The sequence below is a fragment of the Onychostruthus taczanowskii genome, unplaced genomic scaffold (assembly GCF_017590055.1).
Source record: "Onychostruthus taczanowskii isolate IOZ18803 unplaced genomic scaffold, ASM1759005v1 scaffold59, whole genome shotgun sequence".
In the NCBI taxonomy this organism is placed as follows: Eukaryota; Metazoa; Chordata; class Aves; order Passeriformes; family Passeridae; genus Onychostruthus; species Onychostruthus taczanowskii.
The window spans coordinates 3,458,789-3,475,720 of record NW_024503568.1 but is presented as its reverse complement, the minus strand read 5'-3'; the positions used below and the strand labels follow the sequence as shown (position 1 = coordinate 3,475,720).

The 16,932-nt window shown below is 36.0% G+C and overlaps 1 protein-coding gene across 1 annotated transcript in view; it reads right to left on the bottom strand.

The window, feature by feature from the left end:
* ETV1 (ETS variant transcription factor 1) overlaps window positions 1-16,838 on the bottom strand; it is a 66,099-nt gene extending 49,261 nt beyond the window's left edge. Inside the window, exons 1-5 of the mRNA XM_041418274.1 lie at window positions 16,716-16,838; window positions 15,992-16,126; window positions 15,090-15,177; window positions 13,310-13,357; window positions 3,276-3,329 (exon numbers count right to left, since the gene is read on the bottom strand). Of these exons, the coding sequence (XP_041274208.1) occupies window positions 3,276-3,329; window positions 13,310-13,357; window positions 15,090-15,177; window positions 15,992-16,036 (235 nt within the window). The 5' untranslated portion in view covers window positions 16,037-16,126; window positions 16,716-16,838. The remainder of the gene's footprint in view (window positions 1-3,275; window positions 3,330-13,309; window positions 13,358-15,089; window positions 15,178-15,991; window positions 16,127-16,715) is intronic.
* Window positions 16,839-16,932: the final 94 nt, after the last annotated feature.

The following is a 16,932-nucleotide window of genomic DNA, read 5'->3' as shown; positions in this document are numbered from 1 at the left end:
ATCTTTTTATATACATTGTTGTCTCTTAGAACTCAAGAATTTCAGGGCTCAAGAAAGTAGAAAGGTACAAGAAACCAAACTGTGTTTTGTTTCAAATTTCAGCCAAACAAGCTAGTTATTGTCTGCTCTAAATTCCACTCACTCTAAATAAAATTACAAAATGGTTCCTTGTGATAGGTATGCCAAATTAAAAAATAAGTTAAGAGAAGACGGGGCTTTGATGACAAAAAAGTAAGGTTTGAAAGTGCAGTCATTACTAAGATTCTTATGGCAGGAAGGGCCTCTTTCCAGAAGACATAAAGGAGCAACAAAACAAATTTTGCTTTTAAACAGCTTAAAGCTTGACATGCTGGATCCTTAGCTAATAGAAATGTGCGTAATTCCAATAACGTCAATAATACCACATGAAGTTATGCTAGCTGTTGGTCTCACTCATAATATCTAAAGCCCACACCTAACTATAAATACACATATTATGTTTGCTTTTCAAAAACTGATTGAAGTTTAATAGCAAGTCATAATTGAAATATTCATGGTCCGAAGCTAGCTTTGAAGTTAAATCCCTGAGTGGACAAAGTGGACTGTATATCTAATCTAAACTAAATGTTTCCCCTAGTTACTAATATCAGTCCAGTTTCACTAGTTAAAATCATTATTACAGAAAATAAAGGCAAAAGCCACAGCACTTTAAGGGGCATTTAATCCTGCTCAGTGCTAGGACACAGCACATGATTTTGGCATATCAGCTCCTCCACTATCTTTCACTTCTTGCTTCAAGAAGTGATTTCTTCAGATCACCAAGCTGGTGATTTCTAGGCAAGAAAATTTTAACCACGCTGTTCCAAAACTGCCACTGTTACTGAAGCTTCTTAAGTCTCCTTCTGATGTTTCAATTTAACATCACAACTTTCAATTTAACAGCACAGATCTGTCTCAACTCTAAAACCCCTTTCCCAAGCAATGAAGCTATAAATAAAATGCCATTATTTTTTCTAGCTGGACTGCAGATTGTAACTGTTTCACTGGAACACTTCAGTTTTCTTTACACACTTTGCACATCACATACACACCCCTATCTACATCCAGCTCCATAAATGAAATTTCTGTAGCAAAGCACAGTTTAGTTTAGATGCCTTTGAACTAAAGTGGCTAAACTAAAGTGACCCCCTTCATCAGTTTACACTGGTCCTTCTTCATTTTTGCCTCAAGTAAATGTATTAAACACTAAATCTATGACAGTTTGTTCGTTCTCTCCCATGTAAAAATAAAAATTAAAATAAATAAAGTAAAATAAATTTTAGTAGATTTAAAAAAAAGAAATCAAGTGCTTCTGCCAGACTGCTGTCAGTATTGGGCTCAGTACTGCACAGTTATAGACGATATAGAGCAAGTCATATAATGGAGTTTGAAAGCAGGCTTGGATCTAGAGAAAACAGCCACAATTGTGCTACTTCTGCAGCAGTAATTTCCCCATGGCTTTGGTTATGTTGATCTTCGTTCCTGTTTTGCAGAGCCCACAGCTACATACATTATATCCAAGTATATGTCTGAAACTCCATAACCTTTGCCAGAGTAACTCTCCAGGAAGCTCTCCTGACCTTTACTTAAGATAAAGAAACCAACTGAAATGAAGAAATAAATGTTCCTTTGATAATACTGTGTAAGCTGTGGCTAAGGAACTTTGAAACACAACAGCATTAATAAAATAGCCATATTAGGAGAATTTCTTTATCACCAAAAGCAGTGGCCAGCTTCAATAGGGCTTTTCATAGTCCACAAATTATTTTCCAAGAATCATTGACTTGTTGTGTAACGATAATTGTGGGTTAATAGAAGCCCCAGTTGAACTTTGTACTCTTACACAAAGGCATATGCATGAATGACTATATTTGGACACAGATCCATATGTAAAGTAACATATCTGATTTTCAATTTATAGATTGTTCTGTTTTTGTATTATAATTTAATTTTTTAAAAAAGTCTTTGAAGACAGAAGTAAAAAAAAAAAAAAACCTCTATTATAAAAGGCAATTTTCAAAGTTTAAAAGTGACCATGATTGTTGGTTAGTACATGTACAGGAACTTTGAGAGAAAAACTGATTTAAATTGTTAAACAATTCCATAGGATTAAAAAAAAAGTGTGGTTTTTTTTTTTCTCACAAAATGCTGTTATGAATACTCTCAATGAATTCTTCTTAAAACAGCTTCTTAATAACTGGAAAAAATAATCTAAAAGATTTATAGAAAAATTCAGTAAGTGTGATTTTTTTTTTTTTTTGGTTTAAAGACAATTTAAATGTAATTCTTCCTAATCTCTCTATATTAATATTTCAGTATATGAATGCCGTGTTTAACAGCTATCTGGTTTAGTGATTCACTCCAATAGGATAAACTATTTAAGTTATTTAGCAAAATGGAAAAGCTACTATGTGCTCTGCTACAATCAGCAGACACAGTTTAGAAGAGAGCTCTGATGACAGGGAGAAGCCTTCCCATGAAGAACACAACTAAGAAAAGAAGCTCCAAGAAGCCTGTGAGTGTCAGACGTTTCTCATACTATGCCCTTGCAATCACCCAATATCACAGAACAGCAGGTACAGCAAAATGGAGCCAGCATTTAGCAGAATAGGAGTATTTTAATAGGTTAATGCAAAACTTGAGGAATACAGGCTGATAAAAATAAGTTTAGACTCTTGTTAAATAAGTAGATAACAATGCAGAGCACCCAGCTTAACATAACTCCTATTTTCACCGATTAACTCGGAGGAAAATATTGTTTGAGCAAGAAAATGCCACATGCTAAGACAACTTTAAAATGCTTCAGCTGAGGCTGTATTTGATTGATTACATGGAGAAATTTATTTATTTATTCATACACAAAACGTGTTGAGCAGCCTGACTTCTGCTCAGCAGAGATGCATCCTACGTCCCACGGTATCTGATCTGTACTGGCTAAAAAGCTCCTCTGCACACTCTACAGACAAAGAAACTCCTTCCTCACCACAACCTAAGTTTTTCCGTTCTTCCCTGGGGCTGTGGGTGGAAATGACAGGGAAGGGCCCCGTGCTAAAAGTTATACCTTCAGCCCAAAGAAGTTCTTTTGGCTGCGTATCAAAATGCCACTTGCTTCATCGACTCATCACACTGATGTCACCGATCAGCAAAAAGAGCTATCACATGACCACAGATGACAAAATAAATAACAAATAGAAGATGCAGATATAAATATATAAATATGTATATTTCAAGAAAGTGATGATTTGTAGTATACTTACAACTTTCAGCCTGATAGTCTGGCACAAACTGCTCATCATTGTCAGGTACCTGAGCTGAAGAAAGGAAAACAAAAACAAAACAAACAAAACACAAGAATTAAAATAAGCCATTAAAGCATAAATAAAGACTCTTGTGCTTAATTTAAAGCACAGTCAAATTTAAAATTATGATTTTTTGTTTCTTCATTGTTGGGTATGAAAATCAGGCAAGCGCATCATTTTAATATCAGATAAGCCCTGGGGTGAAGCTATGTGGTGCAGCGTGAGTCCAGAGAAGTCCCGGCACAGAGCAATGGGAATGGGAGGATGTGGGGACTCACTGGCCCTACCTCACTCCCTGTACCAGGATCTGAACCTACCAAGCCACTGGTAAAACTCATTAGTGCTTATTTTCAAAATATCTGCACATAAAGTCCACATAAAACCAAATCCCACTGATTAACACTAATGCTTCTTTAACCTGAAACTACCACACCTTCGGCTTACTTAAAAGTGGTTCCAATTGTTCATGGCAGTCAGCCAACACAGTAGGGATTTTCTGTTATTGTTTTAAATATTCAAAAAGAACTATTTTACCAGACCACAGAATTCCTGGTTCAATGACAACATTTCAGACATTGAAAAATATTTACTTAAAACAAAAATCATGATTAACATCCATTTGCCTTTTGTAAGATCGTCTTTGCTTTTAGGAAATTTCCATCACAAACCTGAGCTATTAAATACAATCATTTCACGGTCTGCTGATAGATAATTTTGCTCCTCTGGTACCACATTTCCTTTTTGTTGTATATCGAAGACATTATCCATCTCTCAAACTGTGTGGTAAACTCATTTAAACCATTTAAGCTGAAATAGCACTAAACGTTTATTATAGATGAATACATTCGAATAACTGCAGAACATTACACAGAAGCGGTGTCCTCAGAGCATGACTGTTTCTGGTACATCAAGAGAGACCCAGCTTATCTTGTCTTAACTTTGTCATCTTTTCCTCAACATCCACACTAACTGGAATCACCGCAGCAAAGCTGCGTAAAATTCTCATTTAAAAATACTTTCCACAGTTCTTGTCCAAAGACAAGCAAATAATTCATATGATCTTAATTAAAAGTTAACATCTGCCATGATCTGGTTACCCAACAAGATTTGAAAGGTAAATGCTGCTTATATAACCATTTATCGAAACTGTGACTATCAAATGTTCTCAAATACATTATTTGATAAAATGTGACTTTTATGCCCTTTGGAACACTTTCTAGTATAGGAAATGCATATTCCCCATTATATATGTGCAATTTCTACTAGATTTTACATAATTTGTTTTAATAAAAAATATATATTTAATTAAAATTACTCACAATTATTTTGAATGTGCATTACAGTGCTCTTCATGGACCAGATCTCCACTCCTTTACTCAGGAAATATTTCTAATGACTTAACTGGAAGTTTTTTTCCTGGGTAAAGAGTTCAGAATCAGGCTCATAATACTGAAAAATTGTTTGCTCTGGGTTTTAAAATAAAATCCTACTGTCTTAATTGCAGCAAATACCCCTTAAAAACAAATGACCTTGGAAATGTGCAAAACCAGATTTGAACAGAAGTCTGAGATACATACACTAAGTGCAATTAGACTTACTTTGAAAAACAAAGTATAGTTGCTTTGTTGTTCAGGTTTCTAATTAAAAAAAAAAAAAAAAAAACTGAACAAAATCAAACCCGACAGTAACCCATCCTTTTAGAATAAACCAGTACCTCTGAGGACATATTGGCTCCTCAAAGTTTGAAGGTGTGTAAAACACTACCAACCCAAATATTCACAGTGTTTTGATGCATTCAATTTCTCTTTCTTCCAGAGAAACCACAGAAGTTTTACCAAGAATGAACTCAGGGACAGGATGAGCCCAAATAACAAGACTCCGTAATTTTAATTTCTGACATTTCATGCAATTGACTACACGTGAATGTTTGGCCTTTTCCTCACAAAAATGCCAACTATTTGACTGTCACAGAAAAATATGATTACAAAATCAAGGTCTTCTACTTAAAAATCAGTTCCTAAGATTTCTAATATTTCCACTTGTTTTTGAAGCATGTGTGAGTACATTCAGAGTTAAAGTAATTGAATCAAGTAACTTCTTGTTTACAGAAGAGACATCCCACACATTTTTCTTAAGCCACCCATCATTTTCAAATGCAGCAAGGAGGCCAGCAGAATTTTTTTTTTAACATGCACCTGCATTTTATATATACATGTATATGTAGAGATATATATAAAAATTTGTGAATCTAGGATATCTTTAAAAGCCTCAAGGAAAACAAACCCCCCTTCTGTTTAAATAAAGAGGCTACATTTAGTGGTTGCAGAACAGGGATAGAAATCTCATATAACTTTCCAGAGAGCGTCTTCTGTGCACTGGACAGCTTCACCAGTGCTTCATTCTGGTTTTATCAGTTTAATTTGACTTAGTCCAGAAAAAAAATCTGTTGTAGAGATTTATGTGTATATCAGTAAGGTCCTTTTTTTTCCCCAGCCATAGTACTCTATGAAAAAAATAAAATACATCTGGTTGAACTGTCATAGAAACCACTACATTACTGCCATTACCCCTGATTTGCTCTTGTGTATGGGGTAAACAAGAATAATGTACTTTATTCATGGATCCCCAAAATTTATGAAGGCATATTTAATAGAGATGGAGCACATCATTTTATCGGTACTCTAGAAACACGTGGAGACTGTGCTGTCAAAATTTACTTTAAATGCAATATTAACACAGCCTTAAAAGCCTCTGTAGAGAAAGGAACAAGGCACATTAAGGAGTGTTTAAAACCCTACCAAATATAAACATAACAAATAACAGCAACCAGAACATTCAAACTAGGAACATGCATTTCCAACTGGAATGCAAATTTAGCAGCATCAGTACCTTAGAAATGATCCCACAAGCCTATATGGAGAAATTAAAAGGACCTGCTAACTGGTAGAAATGAGTACTTATTTCTTTCACTTAATCTGATATTATTCCTAAACAAGCAAAACTGAAACTTGCATATGATCATACTGCTGAAATGCAAGCAGTCATCATCATGGAGAGACTCCTTCCACCAGCATCTCACTGTGGGATGCTGTATCATTGGGATACATCATCCCATCGCTCAGGCAGAGGAGGGCTTTTGTACCTGGATTTTGGATAATTACAGGCAGATTTTGCAGCAAATTAAATAGGCAGGTAAAGACACTTGAACATGAATGCAAGTTACATTGTCCTTTCAGACAGTGTCACAACTGTCGACACATTTATATACATAGGCCATTCATTTCCTCTTTATTCATAAATACTGCAACTTAGCAAGGCCGCCATAAAAGCTTCTGTTAATGTGCACATGACACAATGCAGAAATCAGCAAAACTTTTTTTTTTTTTTTACTTTGCCATTCAGAGGGAAATTGAAAAAAGATATCTGAAATGATCACCCATCTGAATGAGAACATTTCCTTGAGCTACTTAATTATGGGGGTCTGAGAAGGCAAGTATATTCCAAAAGACTGATAAAAGGTTTTGAAGGATATTAAGCACGTGGCTTTTACTGCTTATAGCAGAAGCAGCTACATGAGTTCATTCCACATTCAGAGCCATCAAGTCTCAGACTCCTGAAGCAGACAACATCTGCAGCATAAGCTATCCAACTCAGCCTAGAATATTACTAAAAGTTTTTTTTTCCTTCTGACTATAGCTATAATGTCTCAAGAGGATTTGGAAAGCATGCAGAAATTTAAATTACAATCTTGAAGATGTTATCAGTTTAAGTTTTACATTTTCACTACCTACTGAGATATGCAAACATTCACAGCACAAAAATAGTTAATACTTGTTTGTAGTTTTTAAAGCTTTAAACACTCTTTGAAAGGCTGAACTGACAGCTCATTTTGCAAAGGGAAAGCAATTTGGAGGGAAAAAAAATTTAGAACTCAGGCCTGTTAGCTTGCTTTCATTGCAAGTAAACAAAAAGTCCCCATTAACAAGCATCCAGGACAAAAGGAGTTAATATTTAATTAAAACCAGCTCTATCCACTGTAACAATGACCTGGAGCCAAACAAGGCAGAAGATGTATGAGTCATTCTTTCTGCCAGTGAATGAGACAGCTGATCTCCGAAGCAATTCCTCAAGACAAGCAGTCAGAACTGGAGTTCTGCCTCCATTCACAAAAACACAGTCCAGCATGAACCATGTGGCCCCAACCACAAGCTTTTCATGTCACACCCTTCCAGAAAGCTACAGCAAAGTAAACTTGAACTTTAGGCATAAACACAGTGATTTCACTGCTTTGTCTCAAGATGCAACACAGACCTGCTGAGGAACGTTATTTAATAAATGAAAAGTTAAGCAAACTATAAAGGGCTTAAACTTAACTCTTCCTTCTCCCACTCACAAACTGCTTCCAAAAGCTCAGCTGCACTCCAGAGAAAGGTGTTCCTGTTAAAAAAAAAACAAACTGGAAGCTGTCCAGAAAAACAAGAAGCTGAAAATGCTTCACTTAAAACTTTATTTTGGGTAGCAGAACACTTCCTGCGGTACTGTGTGCTCTGACCTCATGCTTCACTTTTAGAGCTAAGAGCAATTAGTTTTAAAATATCCATCATTTATTCAAAGTGGCAAAAGAAATTGAAATTGACAGGAAATTCTATATGAGCAGTAGTATTTTGGCCTCAGCTAAAATAAGACTTTGGGCCTCAACGGTAATGGATCTATTGAGTTTTCTTTGATTCATTGTCAGTTCTGAATATCTGAAAGATTGCCTAAATTGTAAGTATTCCTGCAAGAGCTGGGGTGGGGGGTGTTGGTTGGTGGCTGTACTTTTTCCATGGGAACAACTGTTTCTAGCAAAGAAGCAGTGGCAAGGTAAAACAGTGATAAATTTCAAGATGGTAAAAAAATTATTTCCCATAAGTACTGGATTTGCTGTCAAAACAACCCAAACCCTTTTTACATAACGTGAGATGCTCTGACTAATAAACTTAAATGCATTTCAAAACTAGCTCCAGATCTCAAAATTCTTCCTTATGTGAATAATCCCTAGGAATATGAAGATGGGTTTGCAGAATCTGCTCTTCATTTGCAGCTATACTAAAAATGAGGAAAAAAAGTTAGCTTTAAAAGGAGTACTCCCATTTAGTATTTTGCTACATGCCTCATGGTTAGCAAATCCCATCTGCTTTTGAAAATTATGATTTTGAGTAAAATTATTCACTTTACTAGCAAACAAGAAAAACATGAAAAAGTTTATTACTACACAAACTTCCAGACTTGTAGATTTTTGGTGGGTTTATTTCTTTTGGATTTTTATTTTAATAACATCCCCTTCCCTTCTTTTTTTTGTGCAGATATTTATGATCTCAAGCAGTGAGTACTAGAAAATCAAATCTATTAGATCACTAGAGTCCACAAAAAAAAAAAAAAATATTCTCTGTACTACAAACTGAAAATGTTTTCACTTCTTTTAAGAGTGTTTGTTCCTGTCAGGCAGATTTCAGTTATGGAGGTACTAAATTACAATTTCTTGACTCTTATTGCTCCTATAAAATGTGGATAGTTCTTGAATATGGCTACATACTGCCTGCCTTACGCTGGCTAAATTTTACAACTTTTTGGCAGAAAAAAGCTAGTTAGCTATATTAAACAAAGCCAGTCTAACTAGACTAATATTTGAAGATCCAGTACTCTCTTTTATTAAAAGCAATCCTTCAAGACCTAAGAACTATTTCCCTTCACACCTTCTCATTAACAAACAAACTACAAGTCAACACTTGCTTAGACACCACTGCAGCACTGGTGGGACCTTCATATTAGGAGAACAGAGGGAAGAAACTTATGTCCTCAAGTTCATTCTAAAGTTGGCCAATAATTATTTGAGACAAATTACTTACTTTCAGATACTAAGAAGTGGCTTCTGAATACCAGCAGCCTGAAGAAGCCATACGTTCAATTTAGCAGAGTTACAGTAGAGGCACAAACCCGTTACCTGTAGCCGTTATTTCAAACTCATTTCTGTTTACTTAATCTTTTTATATGTTTTTCAAATCACACAAAGAATGTTGTATTTTAGTTTTTAGTATATTGACATCTGAGAAGCTTATTAACTATTGCTCCAAGAAGCAGATCTAGTGCATAAATTTATTATTTGTCTTCGCTCGGGATGCCTTTTATGTACCTTAAACAAGCTGCAGGAGAAATTAGTGTCTACATAATATTTTTTAAAAAATCTGAAATCTGAGTTCTTTGTTAATCTAGTATTCCCCAAAGCCAAATGCTTTCGGCCATAGAAAGGAGACACTCACTCACTCACTAACAATTTGTTCTCTCTTCATTTTGTTCCACAACAAGTAGGTAGAGCTACCATGACAAGATAACATTAGATTAATATTTTAACCACTTTTTTCAAGTCACCGAACAATTGCTAACTGACAGATCCAATCTGATTCCAGATACATGGAATCAATAAAGCCATTTTATAGTATTATCATGTCAAAATGCTGCCACTGAGTTATTTAAATATAAAAGATAAAATCCAAATAATATTTGTCTTGGTTAGCAATAGACAACTTTAACTATTTCAAGGTTAAACATTGAAAAAATTATTAAAGGCTTCCCATTTTCAATTTCTAGCATGAGAAAACTGTTATGCTCTATCTTCTGTCTTGCATAACAATTGACACAGGGCAATCTTAGAGTTGTTTTACATCAAAATAGAGTAAGTTTTACATCAAAATAATTTAGAGTCTTTCTTAAATATATAATACCACAGAGTAAGAAGTAAAACTCATTTCCATAAAAACCTACTATGCAGTTAGTGGAATACATTTGTGAGCTCTCTGTAAGTAGTATTCAGCTTGTTAATTATGAAGTAATAAAATATTAAACAGGTTACACAAATTGTTTACATTTGGATTAATTCTTTAATACAAGTGAACCTCCCACCATTTTCAAGAAGAAAAGAATTCATTTCTTTTCTGTTTACTTGTTTACCACCAACTTGTCACAGGTGACAGTAACTGTAAAAATCTTCAGGCTAAAATATGTGATGCAGTAAGGACAGTTTCAGGAAAAGCAAAACAAAGAAAAATCCACAAGCATTGTTTTTGTGTGTCATAAAATGCAACTCACTTTCTTCTCCTAACTCATAAGTAGATTTTTGACCTGGTTACACCCCAGTGGGGATCTGAATTTGTGGGAGAAACCTGGTCAGCTGCCACTGCTTTTCTTAAAAAGGGTCAAGATGTTTTAAAATTTCATGGTCATTTCCCTGGCTCCAGAGCATTATGAAAAGAAATATGTAAACAGTACTGATGCTGCCAAATTGGCAGACTTCTAGCCTAGGAAGGTCCAGAAGAACATAAATGGACACATCTAGCAATGGGTAAACAAGTCTGATTTCAAAATCTGTTTCCTGGCTAAGCTCATCCATATAGACATTTGAGCAGAGCTACACTGTCCTCAAACACTAGCATATTACAAAGACTAAGAAGTTGTTAAGTGTGGGGTTTTTTTTTTCCATAAAACTTTGGGATCAAGATAATAGCTCAATATTTGATGTTGCCATCTTAACTTTTTATTTCAGTTTTAGTTTAGCCTTATGAAAAGCTGTGCAAAGTTGGTTTCATGAAACAGCTCAAAGCATGTTTCGGCATGGCCCGAAACAGAGATTTCTTAAAGTACTTCTAGAACACTGAAAAACCTGTAATATTTAGTTGAAATATACTGTGGACAAAATAGCATTATTTAGGCTTATTTCTTTCTTCTAGGTAAAAAAAAGGAACTTTTTTTTTCATTTTTAAATATTTCCCAGATTATTTTATCTGCCTTTATAAAGGTTATTCAACCTAGCTGTCATAGGACTAGACACCTTCTCTCTCAAAACCTATCTAAATTTATTCAGTGAAATACTTTCTGATAAAGAGGTTAAAAGGCTCTCAAACAAATTATTCTAGTCTAAAATAAGCAGTGCCTTCAGAATAAAAATTGACATTACATTAATTTATGTACCTATGGAAATGATCAAATTTTGGTCTTAAATTCTGCATTATTTTTCAAACTTCCATTATTATCTACACATGCATTATGAATCTGCCTGTATTTTTTCTGACTTAAGATCAAAGAAATTTAACCAGTTTTCAGAAACAAAACCATCCATGCCAGTGAAACAATCAAACTGAAAGTTAACCTCTAAATTAAAATATAGCATCTTTTGAGCAGCATTTTAACATGTTTCTGATTTGGTAACATGAAAGAGATGATACAATGTAAAGAGCTCTTTAGGAAAATCACCACAGGGAGACAGCTACAGCTGATCATACTGCAAAAATGATCTTAGTTCAGGACAGCCTGTTTTCAATTATTAGGGAAGAATTGTATTAGCTCATAAAAATATATCCTCTGTTCCATTAATTTCAGGAGGGGTTTTTGATTATACACAGAATAACCCCACACTAAAACTAATACTAGCAGAATAAAAATGTCATCAAAATAAACAATATCTCACAACTTACTAATAGGTAAAGAAACCACACAAAAAGCTGTTAAAACAGAATCAGGGCATAAACAAGTAGTTAGCAATATTTCCTTTTCTATGAACACTAACAGCAAGCATTTTACCCCAGCATCCCTCCTTCAAAACAAAACCAATACAAAACAAAACAAAAAAAACTCAAAAAAAAAAAAAACAAAAACAAAAAAAAAACCCAAAACCCCTAACAAAAACCAAAAAAAACCAAAAAAAAAAAAAAAATAAAAAAAAACAAAAAAAAAAAAAAAAACCAAACCAAAACCCCTAACAACAACCAAAAAAACCAAAGCAAAAAAAAAAAAAAAAATCAAAAAAACCAAATACAGAATATCTCTTCTATAAACAGCTGTGCATAGTCCTGTACAGGAAAAAAACTTAAACATATGTGAATACTCACATTCATTTAAATTAGGATGAATCTGGAGAGATTATTTTAACTTGCATCAAATTTATGTCTATCTCAGATGCAGAAGTTTACATTAAAAATTTACCAGAAATATTAAGAAGAGATAATGCACAAAAATCTTTATGTTTCAAATAAACAGTACTGCAAATATCAAAGAAAAAAAATCAGAAAATGTTGCTGAAAACAAATAGACCTGAACAAGCAAAAAGATACCTTGCAACTTGTTAAAGTTCTAATGCAGCAGCTCATTTTTGTTACTGTAAATGAGTATCTCAACAATTACTCAAAATTCAGATTTATAAATTATTGTTCTTAAACCTTGTCTCTTCACTAGAATGTGCTCTGCAAGATTATTTGAAATACTTAAAAGAGCATGCATGTGTAAAGCAGACCGATGTTAATTTTCTAATCACCCGGTACAGAATCTCACAACTACAAATACAAAGACAAAAATAACATGCAAAATATTTAAAGGTTTCTGGAAGGAAAAAAAAAAAAGAAGAAGAAATGAAAGAAAAAGTACTGGTTAAGTATTTCATACACACCTAATGTTCTGTGCTGTGAACAAGGTGGAAAGAAGACACTTGCACTTAAATCTTGAAGCATCCCGTCCCGATGAACCCAGAGAAACTAATTTCTGCCATCAGAAAAGTACTCCACCAGAACACCAAATAATTATATGTGCTGCTGAAAAGGAAACAGCAAGCCCAGTTCTGGCTGTATGTAGTCTCTCGAGGTACAATAATATAAACCTGATCAATTGCAATTAAAATCTGAACAGAGGCTTAGAACTTGAAGTCTTGGTGCATTAGTTCTTGCCAAAAGCAGATGTGATTGTGAGCTGGAAGCAATTTCTCCTGGTAATTTGTGATGACACTGGGTAGAGCAGCCCCAGAGTCCCCAAAGACAAACTCATCAGAGGCTCTAATGTATGCATGACACATGAGGTGGCTCTTTTAGAGCTCAATTAATTGGGCTGAACATTAAGACAGCAAGTTCAGGACTTTTTTTTTCCCCTCCAGAGTTGTTTTTCCTCTTTTTACAAGCAGTTTTTTCCCTTACCTTCTGCAAGCCATGTCTCCTGTAATTGGCTCAGATCTTGAAAGAGTTCTGCAAAAAGATAAAGACATAGATAAAATTTAATCTCTTCAAAAGATTAAAATGGGTTCAAAAATATATTTTTCCTTAAGAGCAATATACATGAATTCTGGTTTGGCAGTCAAGTGTATGGAAAAAGCAGGTATTCTGAGGCATCAGTTACTGATTTTTCTACACCTATTAATAAAAACCCAAGCACTTACTGTATTTTCAGCTCTTGAAATAATACCCAGAATCTTAACAGAGCTCTGTAGTATAAAATGCTCATTCAGCAACACATAGAAAAGTCAAAAATAACATAATAATAACAAATAATAATAAAATAATAAAAATATACAATTCAGGCCTCCTCCTGTAATATCTGCCCCAGACAAAGCTTGCTTGGACTTCCACAGTTCTGCCTGAGCGACAACTGAGTATTTTTAATAGTAGGGTCATAACTATCATATAAAAATTCTGAAGCCATGACCTGAGATGCTGCAATAGCAAAGAGAAATAGGAAATCTTTTGTACTTCCCCTAATGTTTTACTTCGTATGACATGAGAATCACCACTATTTCCTCTATGCTGTACTCACTGTTCTTCTTTAAAACTAAAACCACCTTCTTCATGGGCTGAATTTTGCAGCAGTTTATCTTTTGCAATGCACTGAAATCAGTTACTTATAATGGGTGTAAACCAGAGCATCATTCAGCTTACTTGCAAGCCTCAGAAACTCAGTTAAGAAAATTCTGTCTGCTAAGACTAAGTAGGATATTTGAACTAACAAATGGTTTATTTTTAATTTACTGTATTTTGAGAGAGACTTCCTTTTTTATGAATGATGACAGATAACTATTTACATATACTTAAATGACAGTGGCTATTCATTTATCCTGTGGACTCATAGCCCACATGCACACTGGGAAATTATTTGACTGAAAAATCAGAAAGTTGCTTTTTTTTGAATCTACTTTTCCAGACAAGTATTGATTTTGAAAAGTGTGTCAGTGTGTTCTTACCCTGATAAGATTTACATAGAGCTAAGTTATAGGCCTCTACATATCTTCCTGTATGTCTCATGTACTTTCAGGGCTGTAGGCATAGCATAGTACAGACCTTGTAACCTAAAGTGTTAACAGCTATTACCAGCCTACAGCTCTCAAGCTACAGTCCTGAGTGGCTACTGATGGGACTAAGTTACAAATCTTTGGGCCTCCAAAACTTTCTCCACTCTAGGCTCCCTTAATCGAAACTCCCTGGATTTTTAACCCTGTCAGTGTTATACAACAAGAGAAACAGGCCAGCAGGCACCAGAACCCTGACTATACAGTAAACCTGGTGAAAATCAAATCTCCACACCCACATTCTCTCCTGCTACCACTAGTGAAGACATACCAGGGAAACGGACATTAAAAGATGGAAGATTTATTCATTCTAAATATGAAGAGGTCTGATGGTGAAAACCCAGGTGCCATGACTTGTGTTAGATGCCGCAAAGGCTTGGCATCAGTGCATGACATCCGTGTGCCACATGTGCACAAAATGCAACAGGGTAAGTCAAGGAAAGACTTTCAACTTTATACATTTATTGCCTTTTGCCAGATTGTTTTGCATTAGTAAATGTAGTTTTCTTGTCTTGTTTATTCAGATTGATCTAGATATATCTATCTCCAAAATAAATAAATAAAGAGCTCTCAGAAAGCTTCTCTGCATTAGTAAGAAAAGGGGGGGGGCCGGGGGGGGGGGAACAACAAGCCCTCACCTTCTGAATCATGAGCCAGGTCTCTGTTAATGAATTTTCTTTTCCTGACATTTGTCGGTCTCTCATTACAGTTTCTCCCACGCGGATTCTATAAACAGGAAAGATCAGTTAATTTAGAAATCTGAGGTTTGAGATTTAGTTGGGTTTGTTTGGGGCTTTTTTTAATTAATCAGGAATATGCAAAGTTGGCATAAATTCTTTACATTTTCAAACAGGGACTTCTTGTCAGCCTTCAATTTCTAACGAAAGATATTGCTGAGCACCTAATATGCTCCCAAAGATTCCTATATTTAAATGCAACACATTTCTATCTATCTATGTAGACATCTATTTGTACAATACATATATAATGTGCTCAAGCAGCAACACAATACCAATCGTATTTTTAGCATCTAAAGTATACAAACCTCCACAATAGCCTATAAATCCCCATAGCATAAGCTATGCAGGAGAACCCAGACATGAAATTATAATAGTCTGCTTTGTTTCCCTGTGTTACTTATAAAATTGTTTGCAAAGTCCTGAAAGAAGAAAAGAAAAAAAAAAAAAAAACAAAAAAACCAAACAGAGAGAAAAAAAAAAGGTTAAGGTTTGCCTCAACTTCATTCTTTTGAACGTTGCAGGCAAACGCAGCCAGAAACTTTGAATGCAGCTGCTGCTGCTCTCGCCTCCCTCATCCGCTAATCATGTGCATGATTTTTTAATCATCCCAAAACTGTCTTTAAAAGAACACGATGCTTTATTGCAATAACTAAGAAGAGAGGCTCATCTTGCAAGCAAAGCTCCCAGATGAAGAGTTGCCCCTACAGCCGTAACAAAGCAGAGACTGTGTCTGTAAAACTCCCCCACAGAAATAAGTCGGAGTCAAGTTTACAAACACCAACTTTGAACTGATCACTCACATTGGTGACCATGTAAGGCACTTGCTGGTCATAAAATCCATCCATTCTGCGGCTCTTCCACGAGTCTTAGCTCAGTGTTTTTATTTACTGGGCATTTGATCTGGAGATTTCCTCGGGATCTGGACTCCAATCAGCCTAGAGGGGAACACAAGATGGCTTTTAGATTAAAAAAAAAAAAAAAAAAAAAAAAAAAAAAAAAAAAAAAAAATGTTTTTAAAAAAAAAAAAAAAAAAAAAAAAAAAAAAAAAAAAAAAAAAAAAGCATGAATGAACTGCTTGCATTTGCATACCTAATTAACCTCAAAGAGTCCCATTCATAAAAACAACCCTCCCTTCTCTGCTTTCACCTGGGTTACACGCTCCTGCCAGCAAAACGCGGAGCAAAAGCACTCCGCGGCGGCGGCGGCAGCCAGCGGGGCGAGAGGCAGGGCTTTATTTACACTGCGCGCCGCACCCGCGGGCGATCCGCGCCGGCGGCAGCCGCGGCTCTCGCAAGCGTGTGCTCAACTCGTAATGGCGAACGCGGGGCTGGCCGCGCACCTCGCGGCGGCGGCGGCGCCCGGCGGCCACGCACTCACCGCCCTCACACTCACACACAGACACACACAGACACGGCCCCCCCGCCCCGCGCACCAGCCACCTTCTCCCACAGGATCGCTCCCGCAGCCCCACCGCCGCCGCGCAATCCTGCGGGGCGGCGGGCAAAGTTGCGGGGCAAGACCCACCTGAAGGCCACGCGCGGCGATCGGCTGCAAAAAATTCCCTCCAAATTTAATAAAAACATTAATTATTCCCCGGCACTTCCCCCTTGGAAGCCGCGAGCGCCACTGACAGAGCTCAATCCCGTGGTTTTCCTCTCCTCCTCCTCCAGGGGCCCCCGAGCCGCGCCGGCGGATCCCCGCCGCCCATTGGCTCCCCGCGCCCCCCGCCGGATCGCCGGAT